This window comes from Cetorhinus maximus, chromosome 5 (assembly GCF_964194155.1).
Source record: "Cetorhinus maximus chromosome 5, sCetMax3.hap1.1, whole genome shotgun sequence".
Taxonomy (NCBI): Eukaryota; Metazoa; Chordata; class Chondrichthyes; order Lamniformes; family Cetorhinidae; genus Cetorhinus; species Cetorhinus maximus.
The window spans coordinates 136,494,638-136,516,937 of NC_135883.1; the positions used below are offsets into that span (position 1 = coordinate 136,494,638).

A 22,300-nucleotide genomic window follows, 5' to 3' on the forward strand; every position below is an offset into this window, starting at 1 on the left:
CTGATAATTGCACAATGTTAGGCACCATTTGCGACTCCTCAGACACTGAAGCAATCCATGTCCAAATGCAGTAAGACATGAACAATATCCAGGCTTGGGCTGACAAGTGGCAAGTAACATTCGCGCCACACAAGCACCGGGCAATGACCATCTCCAAAAAGAGAGAATTTAACCATCGCCTCTTGACGTTCAATAGCATTACCATAATTGAAACCCCCACTATCAACATCCTGTAAAGCATACATATTAAAAAAGTGAATTTACCCTTCTGACATCACATTAATTTGTGTCCAAGTTGAATTGAAAGTACATGGAGTGACCACCCTAATTTATTTTTAACTATACCATTCCATTAAATCACTGCTATTTCCATTTAATTTATACCATTCTGAAATATGTTAGATATATCTTATGTTTATACCTGTGGCCACAAAGCATTTGGTTAAGTTGTTTTGCCGTTTTAATATTAGTTTCCAATATAAGCTCAACTTACCATCACTCTTTCCATCTTGGTTCAGGTAGCAATTGTAAAATATTCCCTTTCCATCATGGGTCCAAGCCATGCAGCTGAACTTCACTCTTTCCAGGGTGTCTAGAAGTTCCACAGCACCATCAACTTTTAAGAATTTGATGGTTACCCAGTCTGACCCACTTGTACTTAGTCCATATGCAAAATATTCACCATCTTCAGAGAATGCATATCCTGAAACCAGATGGAAATAAATCTTGAAAAGATTAGATTATTTTGGCAGTTACTGATTACAATGCTGAACTGATTATTCAGTAGATGTTCAAGAATTTTGTAAAATACACATTCTCAAAAAGGGTCAAACAAGCCAAATTATTTTGGCCAGTTTCACCATGCCTGCTGAGCTACAAATTCACAAGCACAGAGGGCACTCTGACGTCTCTATCAAATGACCATTATTTATAACAGCCTCAAGCTATTTTAAAGGGGCGGTAGCACACCCAATTTTGTCCTTGACAGATGTCCACACTTAGATACTTCCAGCAATAGTTACCGAATGTGCTCAGGAGTGGGAACAGTATATGATATTTGCCCTTCCTAACAAAGGAGGTTGAAACCAACTGCAGCACTGATCTGAGATCAGTTAACTCAGCCGAGACTTGGAATCAAGCCCATATCTGTTATACCCAGCTATTTTCCAAATAAACTCACTAAATTATCATGCCATTATACAAGTACTTTTAATCTAAATCTTAGAATTTTTATCTTGTCTTAAAAGACGACAGAATAACTTAAGAAAGTTACATTTGTGTCAAAACCAATATTTTACTTAAGCCAATTTTTAACAAACGAAAATTCTAACCAACAAAATTCAATTTACATTTTACAGACAAAAGTGCCCATAGTAGTTTTATTCCTAGTCACTTAGGACAAGAGGCGACATTTCTTCAATACAACATTCTAAGATGATATGATCACAGATCATGACACTGAATGTGTTTCTATAGCAGCTTAGAGAAATTCAAGTGCTTGTCGCTCCTGGTGCAATTATTTCATAGAATCATATAACTTCACAGTATAGGAGACCACTTCACCCATCACATCTTTGCTGACTTTCCGAAAGAGTGATCCATTGAGTCCCATTTTCTTCTGATGAATAACAATCTTTAACAAGTTCATGCCTCCAAGTTTCCAATAAAACCAGATCCCAATTACCAGATTGTTGGGATATGGTTACCTTGAAACCAATCTCTAAAACATCAATTTACTCTTACTCTTTGCTCTCCATTCTCCAGCCACCATATTATCAGAACACAATTTAGTTTATTAGATATGCCTAAAGGGGACACAAAGCATTGGTCAGAATGGACAAAACAAAGCCCAAATGAGCCTTTAATGCTGATTCAAGATGATCAAATATAGTTAGCATAAATCAAATTGACAGTTTTCTAGAGAACTGGGTAATGAACTGATCCACAGCACTGATTATACTATAGGTGAAGTCACTGGCCGTGAACATTACCTGCAGCAGACAAAACCTGATGCTACAGGCTAAGCATTAAATTACACAATACAAATAAGCAATATTCTGCAAATTTACAAAGAAAACTTCAATGAGAATTTTTAAAGTCTAACTGGGGAGGTATATTCAAATGGTGCCCTTTCATTACTGGGACTGGTGTTCTAAATCAGTAAAATGAATATGTTCACGCTTCAACAGTTAAATTAAATTGAACCTTCTTGATTCAATTTTATATCGACATCAAAAAATAAACCTCTCAAATGCTGTATTAGTGCTAATTTAGCAATCACTTGACATAATGAAGACGCGCAGTATGCAAGGCAGAGTGCACTCTTGGGATACTGTTGAGGTTAGTTATCGAGGTATTGCACAGCTATTATAAAGGTATATATCCAAGTTTGTAGATGACACGAAGTTAGGGAGAGCAATAAGCACTGTAAATGAGAGCAACAGATTAAGGGACATAGATAAGCTGAGCAAAATAATGGCAAGTGGAGTTCAATGTGGAGAGCTATGGAGGTTATGCACCTTGGGCCAAAGAAACATAAATATTTCCTTAACATCTCTCCAAATCTAAGATGTCGATGAGGATTTAGGTGTCCATGTACATAAATTACTAAAAGCTAATGCACTGGTATAAAAAGCATTCAAAAAAGTGAATGTAATTTTGGCCTTCATCTCAAGGGAGTTGGAATGTAAGTGAGGAAGTAATACTTAAACTTGGTTTGTACTTGAGGGGTGATTTAATTAAGGTCTTTAAAATGTTAAGGGATCTGATATCTGGGAACTGGTGTCCAAGTTGGGATGAGTCACACTCACAGTTATATCCAACCAAAGGATGCATAGTTGTATAGTTGGGTGGGTTTGGCCCTAGGAATCAGGGATGTTAGCATCGTGGTAATGTTACTGGACAAGTAACATTAGCAGAAGCCCAGACTAATGCTCTGGAGACAAGTTCAAATTCTACCACCACAGTTGGAAGGGCGTAAATTCAATTAATTAATAAAATCTAGAATAAAATTCATAATTACTCAGTTGTAGGCAGCTCACCACTATCTACTCAAGGGCAATTAGGGATGAGCAATAAATGCTGACCTTGCCAACGATGCTCACAGTCCTGGAATGACTATATATAAGAACTTCAACATCGGCTCTGTGTTGCATGAAGTCTCATGGTTGCAGTTCAACAAAGGTCAGGGAGACTCATGCTGATCGCTACCTATCATCCTCCTCAGCTCATTACTTCTCATTGTTAAACATCATCTGGGGAAGAGTTCTGAGGGAAATGCACAAAATGTACCATGGGGATTTCAGCACCCGCCAGAAAGAGCAACTCAGCAGTACCAGTGACCAAGCTGGCCCAAGTCATGAAGGGCACAGGTACAACATTGGGCCTGTCAGGTGGTGAAGAAATTTACACAAGGAACTACTTGATATAATCCTCAATCCTTTCCAGTGTTTGACCTATGCCATCAGACTTCTCAGGGTCAGCAGACAATGTTGAAGGCTCCAGGAGCAACTACCCACCAACTCAATACTATTATGCCACTGCCTCTGCTGGGTCTGTCCTGCCAGTGGGCTAGGATGTACCCAGGAATGGTGATGGTGGTGTATAGGACATTGGTTTTAAGGTATGATTTAGTGATGTGACCATGACATGCTATCACTGGACCATGCTGTGAGACAGCTCTCCTAATTTTGGCAAAAGCCCCCAGATGTTTGTAAGGAGGGCTTTGCAGGATTGATTGGACACGGTGTGCCATTGTCTTTTCCGGTGCCTAGCTCAATGCAGGATGGTCCATCCAGTTTCACTCCTTTTTGACTTTCTGTAATGGTTTGGTATAAACTGAGTGCTTTGATAGGCCATTTTAGAGGGCAGTAAAGAGTCATCTACATTGGAGTCACAAGTAGGGCAGGTCAGGTAATGACAGCGGATTTCCTTTCCTAAAAGACATTAGTGAAGCAGGTGGGTTTTTACGACATTCAATGAAAGCTTTTTGGTCATCATTGCTGAAACTAGCTTTCAATTGCCAATTTTTTTATTGAGACTAAATTTAAATTCCACCAGCTGCTGAAGAGGGAGTTGAACTCATATCCCAAGGCCACAGCCCTAGTGAACCAGACGGATTTTTATGACAATCCCAAGAGTTTCATGATCATCATTACAGAGACTAGTGTTATGATCCCCTTGAGGAAACCATAAACCAAAATAACCCAATTTACCAAATGACCCCCAAATGAAGAAATTACCAAGGTTTCACGTTTTGTCACTTTTACTTTAATACGAATCAGAACCTACTTGAATTAAACATAAATTAACAAGCAAATGATACCTCAAATAAAAAGGTAAATTTCACTTAGTTGATACACCAAAGATACATCCTTACACAACCGCAAGCACCCACATAACTCCCGCAGACATGTGGGACAACACAGCTATACAATTCGTTGTTCTTTATTTATGCAAGGTAGGTCAGGAGTCCTATCTGACAATAGCTTTCACCTCTGAGCTTCATAGGTATGATTACGTGTGGCAAGAGATACTTCTACAAACCCTCTCCCTTTGGGTCATGACAGTCCTGACGGTGTAGCTTTCCAGAGTTCCTTTTCAACTGACCAACCAATAACACCTCAGTTCACAGTTGGCCACTTCAGGGGAAACATCCAGCTTTTTAGCCTCTGAGCTATTTACGTAGCTTTCTAGGTTTTAGTTCTTTTTAACCAGCTGGCACAGTACCTCCAAGAGTTTGTCTCCCCTTTTCTGACAAACAGAAAAACTGACCTCTTTCTGAGTGTGATTTGTTCCTTCTCCTCACAAGAATTCAGTGTTCCTCTTTGTCTCTGTCTGCTTTCTCTGTGTGTCTATATCTATTCCTTCACCCTCCAACTCCTCTGCTTGTAGCTGTCCTTTGTATGTGCAGCTCTCCTTTGTGTCTTCCAGCCACACAGCTTCTGGTCTTAACTTCCTTCCTGTTGGTACTCCTTCCATATCAAGGGTCACCAGGTCCCATGGACCACTATTTCTTATCATCCAAGTAAAATGTAATTGCTCCCTTTAGAATTGATACAAACTCTTTAAAAGTCTTTATTAAGCATTCTTAAAAGCAATTAGAGATTCCACAGATATTTTAAAGAAATAACAATTTTTTTTCTTACTGCAATGATTTCAGGTCAAAGGTCATCACACTGGCTCTTTAATTCCAGATTAATTAACTGAATTTAAGTTCCACCAGCTTCCAAGGTAGGATTTGTCCATGTCCCCAGAACATTAGCATTGGCCCCTGAATTACTGGTCCGGTAATATTACCACTACACCACCATCTCCTTAACTAAACCAGCCGTATTAACAGCATGGTTACAAGAGAAAGGCAGAAGTTGGGAATTCAGCAATAAGTGGGCTCATCTCCTAGCTCTTTAAAACCTACCACTTCAATCCAGTCCATGAATCTACTTCTTGACCCATCCACAGACCCTTTTGCACTTATATGTACTCCCCACTGTTTTCTTCCACGTGCATTCCTTTATTTGCAATACTGCCTTAAAGCACGAAAGGATACATTTTCTGCTTCTGCATCTCCAAAAGCACGTAGCAAGAAACTACACATCTACATAAATTTTCTATCCATTAACATGAATGGATGGAAAAACAAAGGCTAGGAGTGTTTGATTTCCCACCATACTGCTAGCATCAACAATCTGGCTGCTCTCCTTCCCTTCCCCAAAATTTATTCACCCATTCCAGCACGTCCTTAACCCTGTTGCCAGATGTAACATCCACGTGATGCATCAGTATACATCTTGTCATGTGCATCTGTGGTTTTTCGTAAACAGTTTATTGCAACTGAGGTTAGATCTAGCTACGCAGCACACAGCTGATAGCTGACAGGTTTCGGTTCATAAGGGATTGAGTCTGCTTTTAGAAACTGCTGTCTGTTTGTGAAACAAAAGAGTAGATGGTGAGGAAAGAGCCCAATTTAAATTGATAGCAGCTGATGTAGAGTAAATAACAGTCAGAGCAAGCAGGTGGCTTAGCACTAAGATAAAGGCAAAAAACTGATGTTGGAAATCTGAAACAAAAACAGAAAATGCTGGAAAAACTCAGCAGGGCTGACAGCATCTGTGGACAGAAAGACAGAGTTAACGTTTCGAGTCTGTATGACTTCTTCAGAGCTGAAGGGGAGTAGAAATGTGGTGAAAGATATACTCTTTAAGGGAGGTGGAACAGGTGAAGCTGGATAGAATGCCAGCGATAGGTGGAAGCTAAGGAGAGATTGTGAAAGATGTCATTAACAAAAAGTCAAAGGATTGTTAATAGTGGTGGTACTGGCTAAAGGAGGTGCTAATGGTGACAGTAAGAGTGGAAAGCAGAATGTGATAATGGCAGGACCAGGGTAAGCACTCTGGAAAGTGACAGAGGGCCCTAGTGGGGATGGGGCAGGGGACGGGGACGGTGGTGGGAACAAAGATCGAAAAGGCTTAAAAGCTGGGGATAAAACAATGAATTAAAATGGAAATAAATTTAAAAAGTAATAAATGAAAATAAGTGGGGGGAAACAAAATAAATTAAAATTAAAAAATAAAAATGAATATAGAAAAGGGGGAGGGGGGTCAAAAAGGGATGGGGATGGAGGGGAGCACTCATGGTCTGAAGTTGTTGAACTCAATATTAAGTCCGAAAGGCTGTAAAGTGCATAATTGTAAGATGAGGTGCTGTTCCTCCAGTTTGTGTTGAGCTTGACTGGAACGTTGCAGCAGACCAAGGACAGACATGTGGGCACAAGAGCAGGATGGGATGTTGAAATGGCAAGCGACAGGAAGGTCTGGGTTAAGCTTGCGGACAGACCGAAGGCGTTCCTCCAATGCAGAGGAGACTGCACTGGCGCAGCGAATGCAGTAGACCAAATTGAGGGAAATGCAAATGAAGCGTTGCTTCACTTGAAAAGAATGTTTGGGCCCTTGGATGGGCCTCCCATTCTCTCAGTTCTTTCACCTCCGTCACATCTGTTCTGATGATGCCACTTTCCAAAACAGTGCTTCTGACATGTCTTCCTTCACCGAGGTTTCCCACCCACAGTGGTTGACAGAGCCCTCAACTGTATCTGACCCATCTCCCGCGCCTCTGCCCTCAGACCTTCCTCTCCCTCCCAGAACCATGATAGGGTCCGCCTTGTCCTCACTTTTCACCCCACCAGCCTCCACATTCAAAGGATCATCCTCTGCCATTTCCGCCAACTCCAGCATGATGCCACCATCAAACACATCTTCCCTTCACCCCCTGTTGGCATTCCATAGGGACCGGTCCACTCTGAGACACCCTGGTCCATTCCTCCATCACCCCCAACACCTCAACCCCCTCCCACGGCACCTTCCCATGCAACCTCAGAAGGTGCAACACCTGCCCCTTTACTTCCCCTCTCCTCACCGTCCAAGGGCCCAAACACTCCTTTCAAGTGAAGCAGCACTTCACTTGCACTTCCCTCAATTTGGTCTACTGCCAGTAGGTTCGATACAACAATCTTTCATTGCAATTTCCAAGTGCTAGCCTACAAAATGACTTTTTAATAAATCCGATTTTACAACTTGCCATGGAGAGATGAGATGAGATGCCAGCAATCCATAAACCACTAGGCCTACTTCAGATAATTAATCTTCGGGAAATTTATATTTAAAATAAAAATTGTATGAATGAAAAAACTCAATTATAATGCAAACACTAATTCAATTGTATAAATGGTTCTGACAAAGTCATTGACCTGAAACACTGACCTTATCTTTCTCTTTCCACAGGTGCTGTCTAGCCTGATATGCATTTACAGCATTTTATGTTAAAATGTTACCTTGTGTTAATTTTATCAAGTAAATAAAAGTAATTTCAAGGGTGTTTAACACCAACCTCTTAAAGCCACTGTTCCATCATCTGAGAATTTGTTGGGGTCAAGAAAAACTTGAGGTGCATCATCGAGTGAATTTTGGACATACATCACACTTTGGTTCTGTAACCCAGTGTTGAAGAAGTGAAAATACCTGTGAAAGAAAATAATTTATGAAGAAAAAAATTCAGATGTTACAAAATCTTCACTCTGACACATAATCAAGGAAAGTCACCACTGCTGTCTATCAGCTGCTGCAGATGGATGCTAATGCTAATCAAGGAGTGGGAAGGCTCGTAGCAACAAAAAAAGTGGTTCCATTCAGATCTTGACAAGAGACTGGATAGCCTAAACATATCAGGTCATTCTGATGGTTATAAGAATAGATATGGTTACAACCTTGGTCGAGACCAGTAACAGTTTTTTAAAATCAAAGAATGAAGCCATAAGATTCCATGGTTTAAACAAAACAATTTATACTATACAAACAAAACAGATACTAAATACCATCTTATGTAGCCTCTTATACTCTAAAACCCAGAATCAACATAACTTAAACATGAATTAACAAGCAAATTGCAGTCAATTATAAATTAAAAATTACATGCTAAATGACAAACAACTAAAACAGATCTTGCGAATTGGCTCAGCAGTTCACTCAGCATGTCATCAATCTCAGTCACAAAGTCCTAAAAAACTCTGTCTCCCTCATGAAGAATTTCAGCTCCTTTTCTTCTAGAATTTAGCCTGATCCCAACTGACAGCAACAAAAGCAGAGTTCCACAATCATGGTCTTTATCAAAAATGGCACATGTCTGCAGAACCTCAACTCTGCTTACAGTGGTCTGGATTGCATAGATCCACCAATGTTTCCTTCAAGTAATATAAACAATGGCAGCAACTGTATCTTTGCTTATTCTCAGCTTCTGTATCTAACTTCTGTCTTCTTCAGCCTGCCTATACTACTGCACCACTGGAATCATCATCATCAGATGGCTCCAGTGTCCGTTTGGTTTCCAATCTCAGTTTCCTTAGAAATTGGAAGGGTCAGCTTGCTTTCTCAGTTTCTTTTTTTGGTTTCTCTTTTCAGTTAAGGTCTATCTCAAAAAAGTATAAGATTTGAAACTATGGATTACATCAAGGTCTCATGACATGTCTGGTGAACGACTGAAATGAATGCACTATTTTCTCAAAGGAATGCCGAAAAAAAGTCATGATAAAACACACATTTTCTCATCTTCAAAGACCTCATAGTATGATCACACAAAGTCAACATGGTTCTATGAAAGGAAAAGTGTGTTTGACAAGGACAGCAGATACATGGGAACACCACGACCTGGAGGTTCACCTTCAAACCGCTCACCACCCTGACTTGGAGATACATCGCCGTTCTTTCACTGTCACTAGGTCAAAATCCTGGAACTCCCTCCCTAGCAGCATCGTGGGTGTTCCTATACCACAGGGACTTCAGCGGTTCAAGAAGGCAGCTCACCACCACCTTCTCAAGGGTAATTTGGGATGGGCAATAAATGCTGGCCTAGCCAGCAACACCCACATCCCGTAAATGAATTTTTAAAAATTGTTTTTTTGAGTATGTAACTAGTATCTAGGGGAACCAATGGGCGTAGTATACTTGGATTTCCAAAAGGCGATAAGGTGCTATACAAAAGGTTAATACACAAAATAAGGGCTCAAGGGGCTGGGAGCAAAATATTTGCATGAATAGAGGATTGGTTAATGGACAGGAAGCAAAGAACAGGGATAAATGGGGCATGCAGGCTGTGACTAGTGGAGTGCCACAAGCTGAGGTCTCAGCTATTTACAATCTACATTATTGACTTAGACAAAGAAATTGAGTGATGTATCTAAGTTTGCTGAAAATACAAAACTAGGTGGGAATGCATGCTGTGAGGACGAGTCAGGGAGGGTGCAAAGTGATATGGACAGGTTACCTGAGTGGGGCTGGCAGGAAACTATAGGCCAGTTAATCTAACATCTGTCATTGGGAAAATGCTAGAATCCATTATTATGGGCATAGCAGGACTTTTAGAAAATCATAATACCATCAGACAGAGTAAACATGGTTTTGTGAAAGGGGAACCATGTTTGAAAAATTTATTAGTGTTCTTTGAGGATATACCAAGCAGGATGAATAAAGGGGAACCAGTAAATGTGTATTTGAATTTCCAAAAAGGCATTTGAGAAAGTGCCACATAAGTTACTGCTTATGGTGTTGGGGATGATATAGTAGCATGGATAGCGGATTGGCTAACTAACAGGAAATGGCAAGTCAAGATAAATAGGTAATTTTCAGGTTGGCAAACTGTAACTAGTGGAGTACCACAGGGATCAGTACAGGGGCCTCAAATATTTATGATCTATATTAATAACTTGGATAAAGGGATCTGGTGGGGGAGATGGGTTTCCAAGATGCGTGGGGGTCTGAGGTCCGGGGTGTCTGAGTTCAGGGCGAAGGTTGGCCCGAGGGGGGCGGGTGGGAGGGAGTTGGAGTTCCAGGGGTGTCAGAGGTGCGGGGATTGGGGTGGGGTGGGGTGAGGGAGTAGTGGATGGAGTCCCGTGGGGTCAGTCTGGGTCTTTACAATAGTTACTCAGAAGTTAGAAGTTTTAATTTTTCTAACTTTTTCTGGGTAACTATTGGTATAATCCCAGCAGAACCATCCAAAGTTTGTGATTTAAATCACGTTTTCAGATGGTTCCCAAAGCAGTGCAATTGTCCAGAGGAAGTTGCACTTCTAGCCAACTGCTATGCAAACCCTTACCTGGGAACTTCTCAGAGGGATTCCCCAGCACATTTTTGGGGAATCCCCCCAAATCCGACACTGGGAGCGCGAAAGTTACGGGCCAATATTTTTTTAAAGGTGTGAAACTTGTAAATGTTAATATTCAGAAGGACTTCGGTGTGCTCATAAAAGAAACACAAAAAATTAGCATGCAGAGGGGCAAATTGCATGTTGGCCTTTATTGCAAAGGGATTGAAGTACAAGAATAAAGAAATCTTGCTACAATTTCACAGGGCTTTGGTGAGACCACACCTGGAATACTGCGTTCAGTTTCAGTTTCCATATTTAAGGAATGATATGCTTGCATTGGAGGCAGTAAAGCAAATGTACACTAGATTGGTCTCTGGGATGAGAGGGTTGTCCTATGATAAGAGACCGAGTCAATTAAGCCTGTATTCTTTGGAGTTTATAAGGTGATCTCACTGAAACATACAAGGCTCTGAAAGGGCTTGGCAGGGGAATGGGGAATCTAGAATATGGCGGTACAGTCAGAGGATAAGGGGATGATCATTAGGACTGTGACAAGGAGAAATTTATTCAAAGGGTTATGAATCTTTTGAATACTCTACCCAGGGGATTGTGGATGCTCCATCATTGAATACACTTAAGGCTGAGATAGACAGATTTTTGGTCTCTGAATGGGAGTGGGAAAGTAGATTTGAAGCCAAAGATCAGCAATAACCACACAATGGCAGAGCAGGTTTGACCAATTTCTCATGCTCTTACTATGAACATGGTCAAAAATACTATTGTTCTCTTCACAGCATAATTAATTCTCCTTGGAAAGATGACCAGTATCTTATTACCAATAGATACTGTAGACAGAATTTGGGTACAGACAGGTGGTATAACATCTTCAGTTCCACTGTGAAGAGGGATTCATTATACATCCATAGTGTCATAGAGAGTTATCATGGCACAGGAAAAGACAATTCACCCCGTCAAGTCCGTGCCTACTCTGCAGAGCAATCCATTCAGTCTCACTCCTTCACATTTCCCCCCTAGTCCTGCAACTTTACTTCAAGTGCCCATCCAATTTCTTCTTGGAATCATTCCTTGTCTCTGCTTCCACCACCCTCGTAGGCAGTGTTCCAGGTCACTACCACTTCCTGTGTAAAAAAAAATGTTCTTCTCTCAGCTCTCCCTGTATCTCTTGCCCAAAACCTTAAATCTGTGTCCCCTTGTCCTTGTACCATCAGCTAATGGGAACAGCTCTTCTTTGTCCACCTTACATAATCTTGTATATCTCTTATCAGGTCCCAACTCAATTTCTTTTCCTCCAAGGAGTGTAACTTCAGCTTCTCCAACCTAACCTTATAGCTAAATGCCCTCATCCCTGGAAGGATTCTGGTGAATCTGCTCTGCACCCTCTAATGGACCTTTACATACTTCTAAAGTGTGGTGACTAGAATTGGATGGAATACTCAAGTTGTGGCTTGATCAGAACTTTAGGAAGGTTCAGCATAGCTTCCTTGCTTTTGTACTGAATACCTTTATTTAAGTCCAAGAACCTATTGGTTTTGTTAACTACCGTCTCAATATGAACCCTCAGGGCCCTCTGTTCCTGCACACACTCTAGAACTATGCCACAGATGCTACATGTCTATGGATGGTCATAGTACCTTAAAAGATTCAGATACTTCCAAAGAACAACGGACCAGGTGGATTGTCACGAGGCTATGCCCCTTTAATTTTGAAAATATGATTTTCAAACTTTTAACTGATAGGAAATTTTGCAATATGAAATGAGACAGAACAAACTACTTAAAAATGCAAGGCCACCTTTAACTGATAGGAAATTCTGCATTTTGAAATGAGGCTGAACAAACTACTTAAAAATGCAAAGCCACCTTCCAAGGTTACGGTGAAAAAGCAAACAAGACCCCCTCAAAGGAGTGTGAAGAGCGGAACATTTCCTATTTCCTGAAGAGTACAAAGGAGATTTACAAGAATGTTGCCAGGATTTGAAAATTGCAGCAATGAGGAAAGATTGGATAGGCTGTGGTCGTTTTCCTTGGAACTGAGGATGCTGAAGGATGATCTGATTGAGGTGTACAAGATTATGTGGGGCCTGGATAGAGTAGACAGGGATGCCCTGTTTCCCCTGGCAGAGAGGTCAATTACCAGGGGGCATGATTTAAGGTGATTGGTACAAGGCTTAGAGGGAACATGAGGAAAAACTTCTTCACCCAGAGAGTAGTGAGTGTTTGGAATTCGCTGCCTGATTTAGTAGTCAGGGCAGAAACCCTCAATTAATTTAAAAGGCACCTGGATCTGCACCTGAAATGCTGTAACCTGCAAGGCTACGGACCAGGTGCTGGAAGGTGGGATTAGAACAGGCAACTAGTTTTTTTATTTTTCGGCCGGCACAGACACGATGGTCTGAATGCCCTCTTTCTGTGCCGTAACTTTTCTATGGTTTTAATTCAGAGACCCATCAAAACTCATCACTGCATAAGGAAGAAACATTAAAATGCAAACTGCTGGATATTAAAACAATGGCTGTCACAGACAGAGCCACCCTCCCCCCATCCCAAAAACCTATTGGAAATACACAATGGGTGAAGTATAACAGGCCAGACTGCAGCCACTGCAGAGGGATTGCAAGAAAGGCTTTAGCAAGAGAGACAGGCTGAAAGCTCTCTCTCTCCCCCCACCCCCACTTCTCTCTTTTGGAAGAAGTGTACCACCCAGTTCAGTACTAGAAATCTGCCGGTGAACCGAGATCTCATAATAATTGCAACATCTTCTACATCTGATCTCATCCACAAAACTAGCTAATCCAAATTAGCCGCAACATTTAAAAATCTACACCTCAAAGACAATCAAAGGAAACTTATCTGTATATTCTTAACTATTTTGATTGCATTCGAACTTCCCTCATTTCTGACTCGTGTGTTTCTGTGTCCGTCCGAGTGACTGCATGAGGGCCAAAAGCTTGACGTCACATTTTTAAATATTTTCCTCGGGTTTAGTGATAACTAAATTTGCTCTTTAACTCAAGAAAACCTTGTTTGATTGGCTCCTTATTGTTCACTGCATAGCTAGTTAAATAGTTTGGATTCGGAAAAGGTATATCCTCATAAAAAGAACTTGAATCTTCTTTGTGACCAACTGAGGAGGCTGACTGGAGGGGAGACAGCTCGCTCCTTCTCACCTGGTGTTAAAATGGGAGCTCATATCTGGAATTTGTTCCCACAGGCTGACAAAAGAATTGGACTGGGAAAGTAAATTGTTCCTTCAAGAACAATTTAAAAACGGAAAAAGGTTTTCATGGGTCTATAATGCTAAAGTGCTAAAATGTCTACATTAGATGCTAATGCTTTCATAGAGCAGGATGAGATAACTGCCAAGAAGTTAAGGAGTCTTTGGAAGAATTAAAAGGGGTAGCTAGGCACTTAGAGGTGAAGTTATCACTTTCAAAAGGTTAGCAAAGCAGTTAAAGTGGTCAGCCCAACACTGGCCATTGCTGTTGCAGAGTAAGCTGACAGGAAAAACTCACGAGGTTTACTCCCTCTTGCCTGAGGATGGTGCAACAAGCCGTGAGGCAGCAAGAAGGGCTATTTTAAGTGCATACCGGTTAGCACCAGAGGCATACTGTCAGAAATTCACTACTCTCAGCTAACGGCCTGACATACCTGACGGCCTGGAATTTGAACAGCTTGCTTTTGATTGGTGGGTACATGCACTTAAAATGGAGGCCACCTATAAAAATCTTCTTGAGATAATTCTCCTCGAGGTGTTCAAAAACTCCATTCCCTTCCCAATAAGAACTCACATAGAGGAACAGAGACCAGGCAGGTAGCAACTCTAGTTGTTGATTATGAGCTTATCCACAAACCCTCATACCAAAGGAAACCCTGCTGATGCTCTTCTAACATTAAAAAATTAAAAGGTGGCCCAGTTGACTGCCTGGTGACATTCTGTAACTACCAGTGGTCTTCAACTGAAATGGTACATAGTCTGCTACTTCCTTGCCTTTAGACTATAAGATTGGGTTGATTCCAAATAGTCTTTCAAGCCATTCAGTTGTACAAAGAGTCTCTACAAAGGAGAAAACTAAACACCCTCACGGAAGCATAATTTCCAAGAAAGGCGGCAGCCCACCAACATCTTCTCAGGGCACCTTGGGATAGACGGAATGCAGCCTTGCCAACGTTACCCACGTGCAAAGAACAATTAAGAAAATAGCCCCAAAGCTGAAACGCAAACCTGGGTGTTCAGTTCTAAATTTACTGCATATTTTTGCATTGCTGAAAAACTGAAATTGCTTTGAATATACAAATGTGCAATGTCAAGTTTATCTCAATTTGTTTTGGGTAATAAAATGCAGATTTAAAATTTAGCACAGAAAAATATCCTTGTTTTGTAACATATTGTACCTTGTTCCTTTTCGAAAATGGCAGCTGTACTTTGGATAATCATAGAGTTCTGTCATTCGTTCTTTGAACTTTTCTCTTATTGAACACTTTTCCAAAAATGGTAATGTCAATTTATTCTGAGCTTCCACGTATGTCTAAAGTAAATTCAGGACAGAAAATTACTTAATTTGGCAAATTCATTGAGCAACGTGCAAGATGTATGTGGCGTCCTTTTAGTTTAATTCTCCATGAACAAAAATACATATCTTACCTTTTGAAATAGACAGCAAAAGTGCTCAATTAAACAGTTTAACTTATGCATCTCTAACATTTTATGTGGGCAGTAAGAATTACAAAAAAAACAAACTGTAGTCAATTCAAATAAATGCATATGGGACACTTGCCTTTATCAATCGAGGCATAGATTACAAAAGTAGCGAGGTCATGTTGGAGTTGTATAGAACCTTGGTGAGGCCACAGCTGGAGTGCTGTGTGCAGTTCTGGTCGCCACATTATAGGGAGGGCGTGATTGCACTGGAGGGGGTGCAGAGGAGATTCACCAGGATGTTGCCTGGGATGAAACATTTAAGTTATGAAGAGAGGTTGGATAGACTCGGGTTGTTTTCGTTGGAGCAGAGAAGACTGAGGGGCGACCTGATCGAGGTGTACAAGATTATGAGGGGCATGGACAGGGTGGATAGGGAGCAGCTGTTCCCCTTAGTTGAAGGGTCAGTCATGAGCGGACATAAGTTCAAGGTGAGAGGCAGGAAGCTTAGGGGGATGTGAGGAAAAACTCTTTTACCCAGAGGGTGGTGACGGTCTGGAATGCATTGCTTGGGAGGGTGGTGGAGGCGGGTTGCCTCACATCCTTTAAAAAGTACCTGGATGAGCACTTAGCCTTGAATGTTATGACGTGCCATGGGCCAAGTGCTGGCAAATGGGATTAGGTAGGTCAGGTGTTTCTCATGTGTCGGTGCAGACTCAATGGGCCGATGGGCTTCTTCTGCACTGTGTGATTCTGTGAATTCGATACCCAAAAATATAACCTAGCATTACAAAAGAGCTAATATTACAGGTTCAAAAGCAAGCCAAGGAAAAATTTTGAGCTGAAAGTGATATTTAAATTTCACGTACTCAAACAAACATTTGATAAGTACACACAATCTACTCCGAATGGCTATACTAAATAATGGAACAAAGACATCCCAGGATATATTTCGAACAAAATACATCAGCACAGTATCACACAAACAATTTTCAAAATGCAAAACATTTGCACCAGGTGTTCATTTGCAACGTCAGCAACATTATCTTAATAAGGTGTGCTTTCCTGAAAATGTAAAAGACTATGTGCATCATGACCTTAATATAGTAACAGTTGAACCCTTCGGGATTTCTCACTTTGTTGGAATAAATAAAATTGGAGCATAATAAAAAAGGAAAAAAAAGATTTGGATAAATGAGCATTTGTTCGTGTAGATTGAAACAGGATAATAGGGCGTTATATACAAAAAGAGGAAAAGCAGACATCTGTAATTTCATACCCATTTGTAATTGGAAGAGTAGGACATAGGCAATTGCAGTACTGATATCAGGAAATAGTCTGCACGCAAGTGTTTGACAAGTGGAATTGACTCCAGATTTAATAAATGGAGGTGAAAGGGAGCAAGCATTTAAAAAAAATAAATGTAGCATTGGGGTGGACTGTAGAATCTTCATGGATGAGTGATCATTGGCTGAGCAGACTCTCATTTATAATTTCCTTCTGCTGCAATTAGGATGTGGTACTAGATTTTATTTCGAAGTTTTTTTAAAAAGGTATGGTAGCCCTCATTTAACATTTCTATCTTAAATAGATGACAATACTTTACAAATCGTATGACTTGGATACTATGGCAAATAAAGCTGCACAAATATAATTTTATGAGGCTGTTTTATTTCTCCAACAAGTTTCTTTTCTCCTCTGAAAGGTGACAATTTCTTGTGGGTTACAAATAACTCTCACCCAAGTGACTGTTAACAACATGTGAGCTGTGACGAGTATAGACAGGCTCTTCAACCACAGGAGACATCATTGCTGGCTGTGACCATGTCCTCAAACACCTTCACATCCAGCAGGGACTGCTGGATAGTAATTAACAGGAATCACATCTAATTTTCTCTTAACTGCCAGAGGCCAATTATGGCATGCTCACTGCCATCCTGGTTGGGATCAGCCAAGCTTTCTGCTATTCACCAGTGAATCCCCCACTGTCACTATCCCAGAGGGGGGTGGCAGCGGAACGGTTACCATGGACCAGAAATTGAACTGGACCAGCCATATAAATACTGTGGGTACAAGAGCAGGTCAGAGGCTGGGAATTCTGAAGAGAGTAGTTCACTTCCTGACTCCCCAAAGTTGTTGACTATCTACAAGGCACAAGTCAAGAGTTTGTGATGGAATGCTCTCCACTTGCCTGAGTGAGTGCAGTTCCAACAATGCAAGAAGCTTAATGCCATCCAAGACAAAGCAACCTGCTTGACTGGCACCCCGTCCACACCTTAAACATTCACTTCCTCCAACGCCAACGTAGAGTGGCAGAAGTGTGTATCATCTACAAGGTGCACTGTCGCAACTTACCAAAGCTCCTTTGACAGCACCTTCCAAACCCATGACCTCTACCACTTTCAAGGACAAAGGCAGCAGATGCATGAGAACACCATCACCTGCAAATTCCCCTCCAAGTCACTCAACATCCTTAATTGGAGCTATATCGCCATTCTTTCACAGACACTGGGTCAAACTCCTGGAACTCCCTTCCTAACAGCACCATGGGTGTACCTACACCACATTGACTGCAGTGCTTCAAGAAGACAGCTCACCACCACCTTCTCGAGGGCAGTTAGGGGAGGGCAATAAATGCTGGCCTAACCAGCGATGCAAATATCCCGTGAAAAAATAAGTAAGTACTGCAGATTATGAGGGGCATGGACAGGGTGGATAGGGAGCAGCTGTTCCCCTTAGTTGAAGGGTCAGTCATGAGCGGACATAAGTTCAAAGTGAGGGGCAGGAAGCTTAGGGGGGATGTGAGGAAAAACTCTTTTACTCAGAGGATGGTGACGGTCTGGAATGCATTGCTTGGGAGGGTGGTGGAGGCGGGTTGCCTCACATCCTTTAATAAGTACCTGGATGAGCACTTGGCACATCATAACATTCAAGGCTGTGGGCCAGGTGCTGGTAAATGGGGTTAGGTGGGTAGGTCAGGTGTTTCTCACGTGTCGGTGCAGACTCAATGGGCCGAAGGGCCTCTTCTGCACTGTGATTTTCTGTGATTCTGAAATAACATTCACATTGCAGTTATATCTGGGGTCTAACATCCATAGTTCAAGCTTTTGAATGTGTGCCTCAACAAGCCATTCAGGAATCATGTTCATGCTGAATGGAACAGACAGGTGGCTGACAGAGATAAAACCTTCACAAAGCATGGAAATATGCATGCTGCCCCACTTGATGTTGTGTGTAGTTTCATCATCAAATCGTTGGATGCTATTAGTGCATAAACTGTCAGAGCATTCAAAAAATGCAGAATATCTGATTCAATGGATGGAGAGGAAGATGATTTGTTGTGGAGGGGTCATTCTGAAACTGAAAGTGCTACATCTGATCCAGAGTGGGATCCTTAAGGTGATGCCATCGCAAAAGTGACTCAATGAATTCGATGAACTCTGCATCGGATGCTGAAGATACTGAATTTGAAGGGTTGAATTACTGGTGTTGTATTTTTTCTCCTCCCACAATTCAAAATGGAAACCATCCACACCAATGGTTCACATTTTATACTCAGCATATCAGTCCACCCCGTTTTTGGAACTATTTCTGGAGGCTTCAAAGGTCGAATTATACGACGACATCTGCAGTACATGGAATAAACAAGCTAAAAATGTTGATCAGCTCTGACCTGAGTTTGCAGAATACTAAAAGTTTTGGTGTGCCCACTCAGAAATAATACTGTAAATTCTGGATCCCAAATGAGCAGTTGGAGTACAGTATTGCAGTAGAGAAGAATGGTTCTATGGTTCAACAATGGGTCACTACGTACCCCAACCCCCTACAAACCCCCTTCCACCTGTGATAAGCTTGATTTCTGATCTTAGCTATATTAACTCCAAGTAGGCACAAATGAAAACCAGAGCTGTTAAATGTCATAATGGGACACTAGCAATGAATAGTTTAGCACATTGATTTGAAATTCTTCTCTTCACTATTTTAGAAGAGACATGAAAACATTTTATTGAAATAGGTTACAGTTTTCTCTGTATTATGCATGGCATCATTTGAAACCTAGATGTTTTCCCATTGAAGAAACACAGACTTGTCTCCAGCCTGCTGCCACATGAGCTCATGCATCTAATCAACAAGGCAGTTGTTGGCAGGTTACAGTTGGTACATACCTCAGAATAAAACAGAAACAATCTAGTATGTTGTCTTCTTAGGCAGTTCCTTGGATTGAGAATGACTTGCTTCCACTCTGACTTGATGGGTTCTGAGATGGCTGATAAGTTGAAAGTGCAATCTGCAGACTCTGCCACGTGTGGGGCAGGTTGTGCTTGAAGGGCTGGGTAGATTGATTGGTTGGAGGTTTGCACATTCTCTCTAACGCCTTGACTTCAGCTCTGCACGTTCCCAAAGTCTCTCTGTGTTCGGTGTCTTCCTAAATGTGCTTTCTCCATTCTGGCCAGTCACAAGCCTGGGTCTCCCATAGTCAATGGGTATATTTGGGCTCTTCAGGGATGGTCTGAGGATATCCCTAAAGTGCTTCCACTGTTTTCCTGGAAGTCTGCTGCCACAACCGAGTTCAAATTAGAGCAGTTGTTTCAGGAGTCTGGTGTCAGGCTTATGACTGACATATCCTATCCAGCGGAGGATGGTTTTGAGTGGTTAGCGCCTCAGTGCTGGACAAGTTAGCTTGGGAGAGGGCACTGCCTTTCTTTTCACCTCATTTGGAGGATCTTGCCAAGGCACTGCTAACAGTATTCTCCATTGCTTTGAGGTGCCTGCTGTAGGTTGTCCAAGTTTCTGAAGAATACAGGAGTGTGGGGATCACTGGTGCCCGGTAAGCCATGACCTTAGTCTCAGGCTTGAAAATCACAGAATGACATATCAAAGCTGACCATTCAGCTCATCATGCCTCTGTTGGCTCTTTGAAAGAGCTGGACAATTAGAACAATCTTCCCTGTAAATATTTTCTCACCAGTATGATCCAATTCTCTTCTGAAAGTTATATTGAATCTTCTTTCACTAACCTTTCAGGCAGTGCATTCTAGACCACAATAACTCACTGCAGAACGTTTCCTCCCCCTCATACTGCCTTGTTCTTTTACCAATCGACTTTACCTATGTCATTCTTCCACCACGGGAAACATTTCTCCTGATTTACTCTATAAATTACATTATCTTATGGTCTACAGGGTAAAGGCAATGCTCAGTATGGCATTAAGTTAAAGAAAACTGAATGACCTCGTTTCCCAATTCCAGTCTATGCTGAGTGAACTCTTTACAGGTTGCACAGCAATTATGAGCTGTAAATGGCTTACAGCATCACTGAGCAAAGAAAATCTGGAGATGAATCAAAACAAGCCAAGACAACCTCTATTTAGTGATTATGCTGAAAAGTGTAAATAAGTGTTGAGGATTGGGCTGACTGCGATACTCTCCTGAGTGAACCACTTTTCACAAGTGAACCACTTTCTAGTCTCTCACATTAAGAAAGTCCACTTGGATTAGATATGCAGAGATATGCTGGTGCCAACAAAACTTTATCCCAGCAAGAATCAGCATCTCCAGCAAAAAGGGAAGAAATTCAGTGGAAAAACATCAATACCGATCAAGAAGGAAACTGTGGTTAGAAATTACATTTCTAATTTCCTCAAGCAGCAGTATTTTCTGCCTGATTTAAAGTCCAGTAAGCAAGTTGCACAACGTATAATATTTATATAATGGAAAATATAACTGTACCAGTTTTACAGAATTTTTTTTCAAAATATTAAACATATCCCTATGGACGTTATTAAAAGTGACAGAAACATATATTTACCTTTGTGTCTTCACTATCAGGGTTTTCCAACCATCTATACGGATCAGATATTTTATAGCCATGGTAGTCATCAATCTGACAATACAAATAATATTACAATGAACAAAAATCTATGTTAAGTACTTTAGTTTTGAGATTGCTTTTTGTATTGAAAACATACCTCAAACAAATTTTAATTTTGCAATTGCAGCTGGTGCCTATGCTCAGTTTGTAAAGGACAATACCCATACACCCAGATAGTGTAAATTCAGATAGCTTTAGGAATGTCTTCACAATAAACTGTATAACATGAGAGCACATAACAGAGACAGTGCAGACTGCAATTCTGATCTACATTCACTCATCAAGTTACTAATATAGAAGAATCCCACTTTCTACAGGAATTGCTGTGTGCAATGAAAAATCCTATGTCAAGTTTGCACCATGACGACATCTTTCTCTGTACTTCCTCCACCATAATCCTCAGCAAATATTCAACTAGGTTACTCCTCTTAGCAGATGTGACTTCTCCAATTTGGGATGCTCAGGGCCTAGAAATGTGGTATATTCAGAATAAATTAGTGCTGAAAAGCAAGCAGCCATGTACCAGCCAGTGTTCATTATTTTGCAAATTACAAATGTAATCTTTCCATGCATTAACATATATTTGATTATCAACATTCAACAAGTACACAGAATAAAATTAGGTAACAAAGCAGCTCGTCAGTAAAAAAAAAACCTGATTAGTTCCCTCCAAGTCACACACCATCCTGACTTGGGACTATATTGCCATTCCTTCACTGTCGCTTTGTCAAAATCCTGGAGCTCCCTCCCCTAATAGCACCATAAGAGTACCTACACCACATGGCCTGCAGCGATTCAAGAAGGTGGCTCACCATACCCTACTCAAGGGCAATTAGGAATGGGTAATAAATGCCAGCCTAGCCAGCGATGTTCACATTCCATCAAAAAATAAAGATCAGTGACAGTCAAAAGTACAGCTCTCCTTATCACACACAAAGGTAATGATGCATCAGCTAGATTTCTGTTCCAGTGTAGTAAACTGGATACTTAAATATATCATATATATGTTAATTATATATATGTTCCAGTCCTACTCCGGCCCCCTCCCACAATTCTTTCTCCGGTACATCGATGATTACTTTGGTGCTGCTTCATGCTCTTGTCGGGACCTGGAAAAATTTATTAATTTTGCTCCCAATT

At 41.1% G+C, this 22,300-nt stretch overlaps 1 protein-coding gene across 2 annotated transcripts in view; it reads right to left on the reverse strand.

The window, feature by feature from the left end:
* Window positions 1–22,300, reverse strand: part of LOC144680932 (prolyl endopeptidase-like) — a 130,697-nt gene that overhangs the window by 102,033 nt on the left and 6,364 nt on the right. For both annotated transcript variants that reach the window (XR_013576648.1, XM_078542491.1), the window contains exons 2-5: window positions 21,098–21,172; window positions 15,045–15,178; window positions 7,885–8,015; window positions 494–703 (exon numbers count right to left, since the gene is read on the reverse strand). Coding sequence is in view for 1 of the 2 variants with exons in the window: in XM_078542491.1 (XP_078398617.1) it covers window positions 494–703; window positions 7,885–8,015; window positions 15,045–15,178; window positions 21,098–21,172 (550 nt within the window). In the remaining variant the exon portion in view is untranslated. The remainder of the gene's footprint in view (window positions 1–493; window positions 704–7,884; window positions 8,016–15,044; window positions 15,179–21,097; window positions 21,173–22,300) is intronic.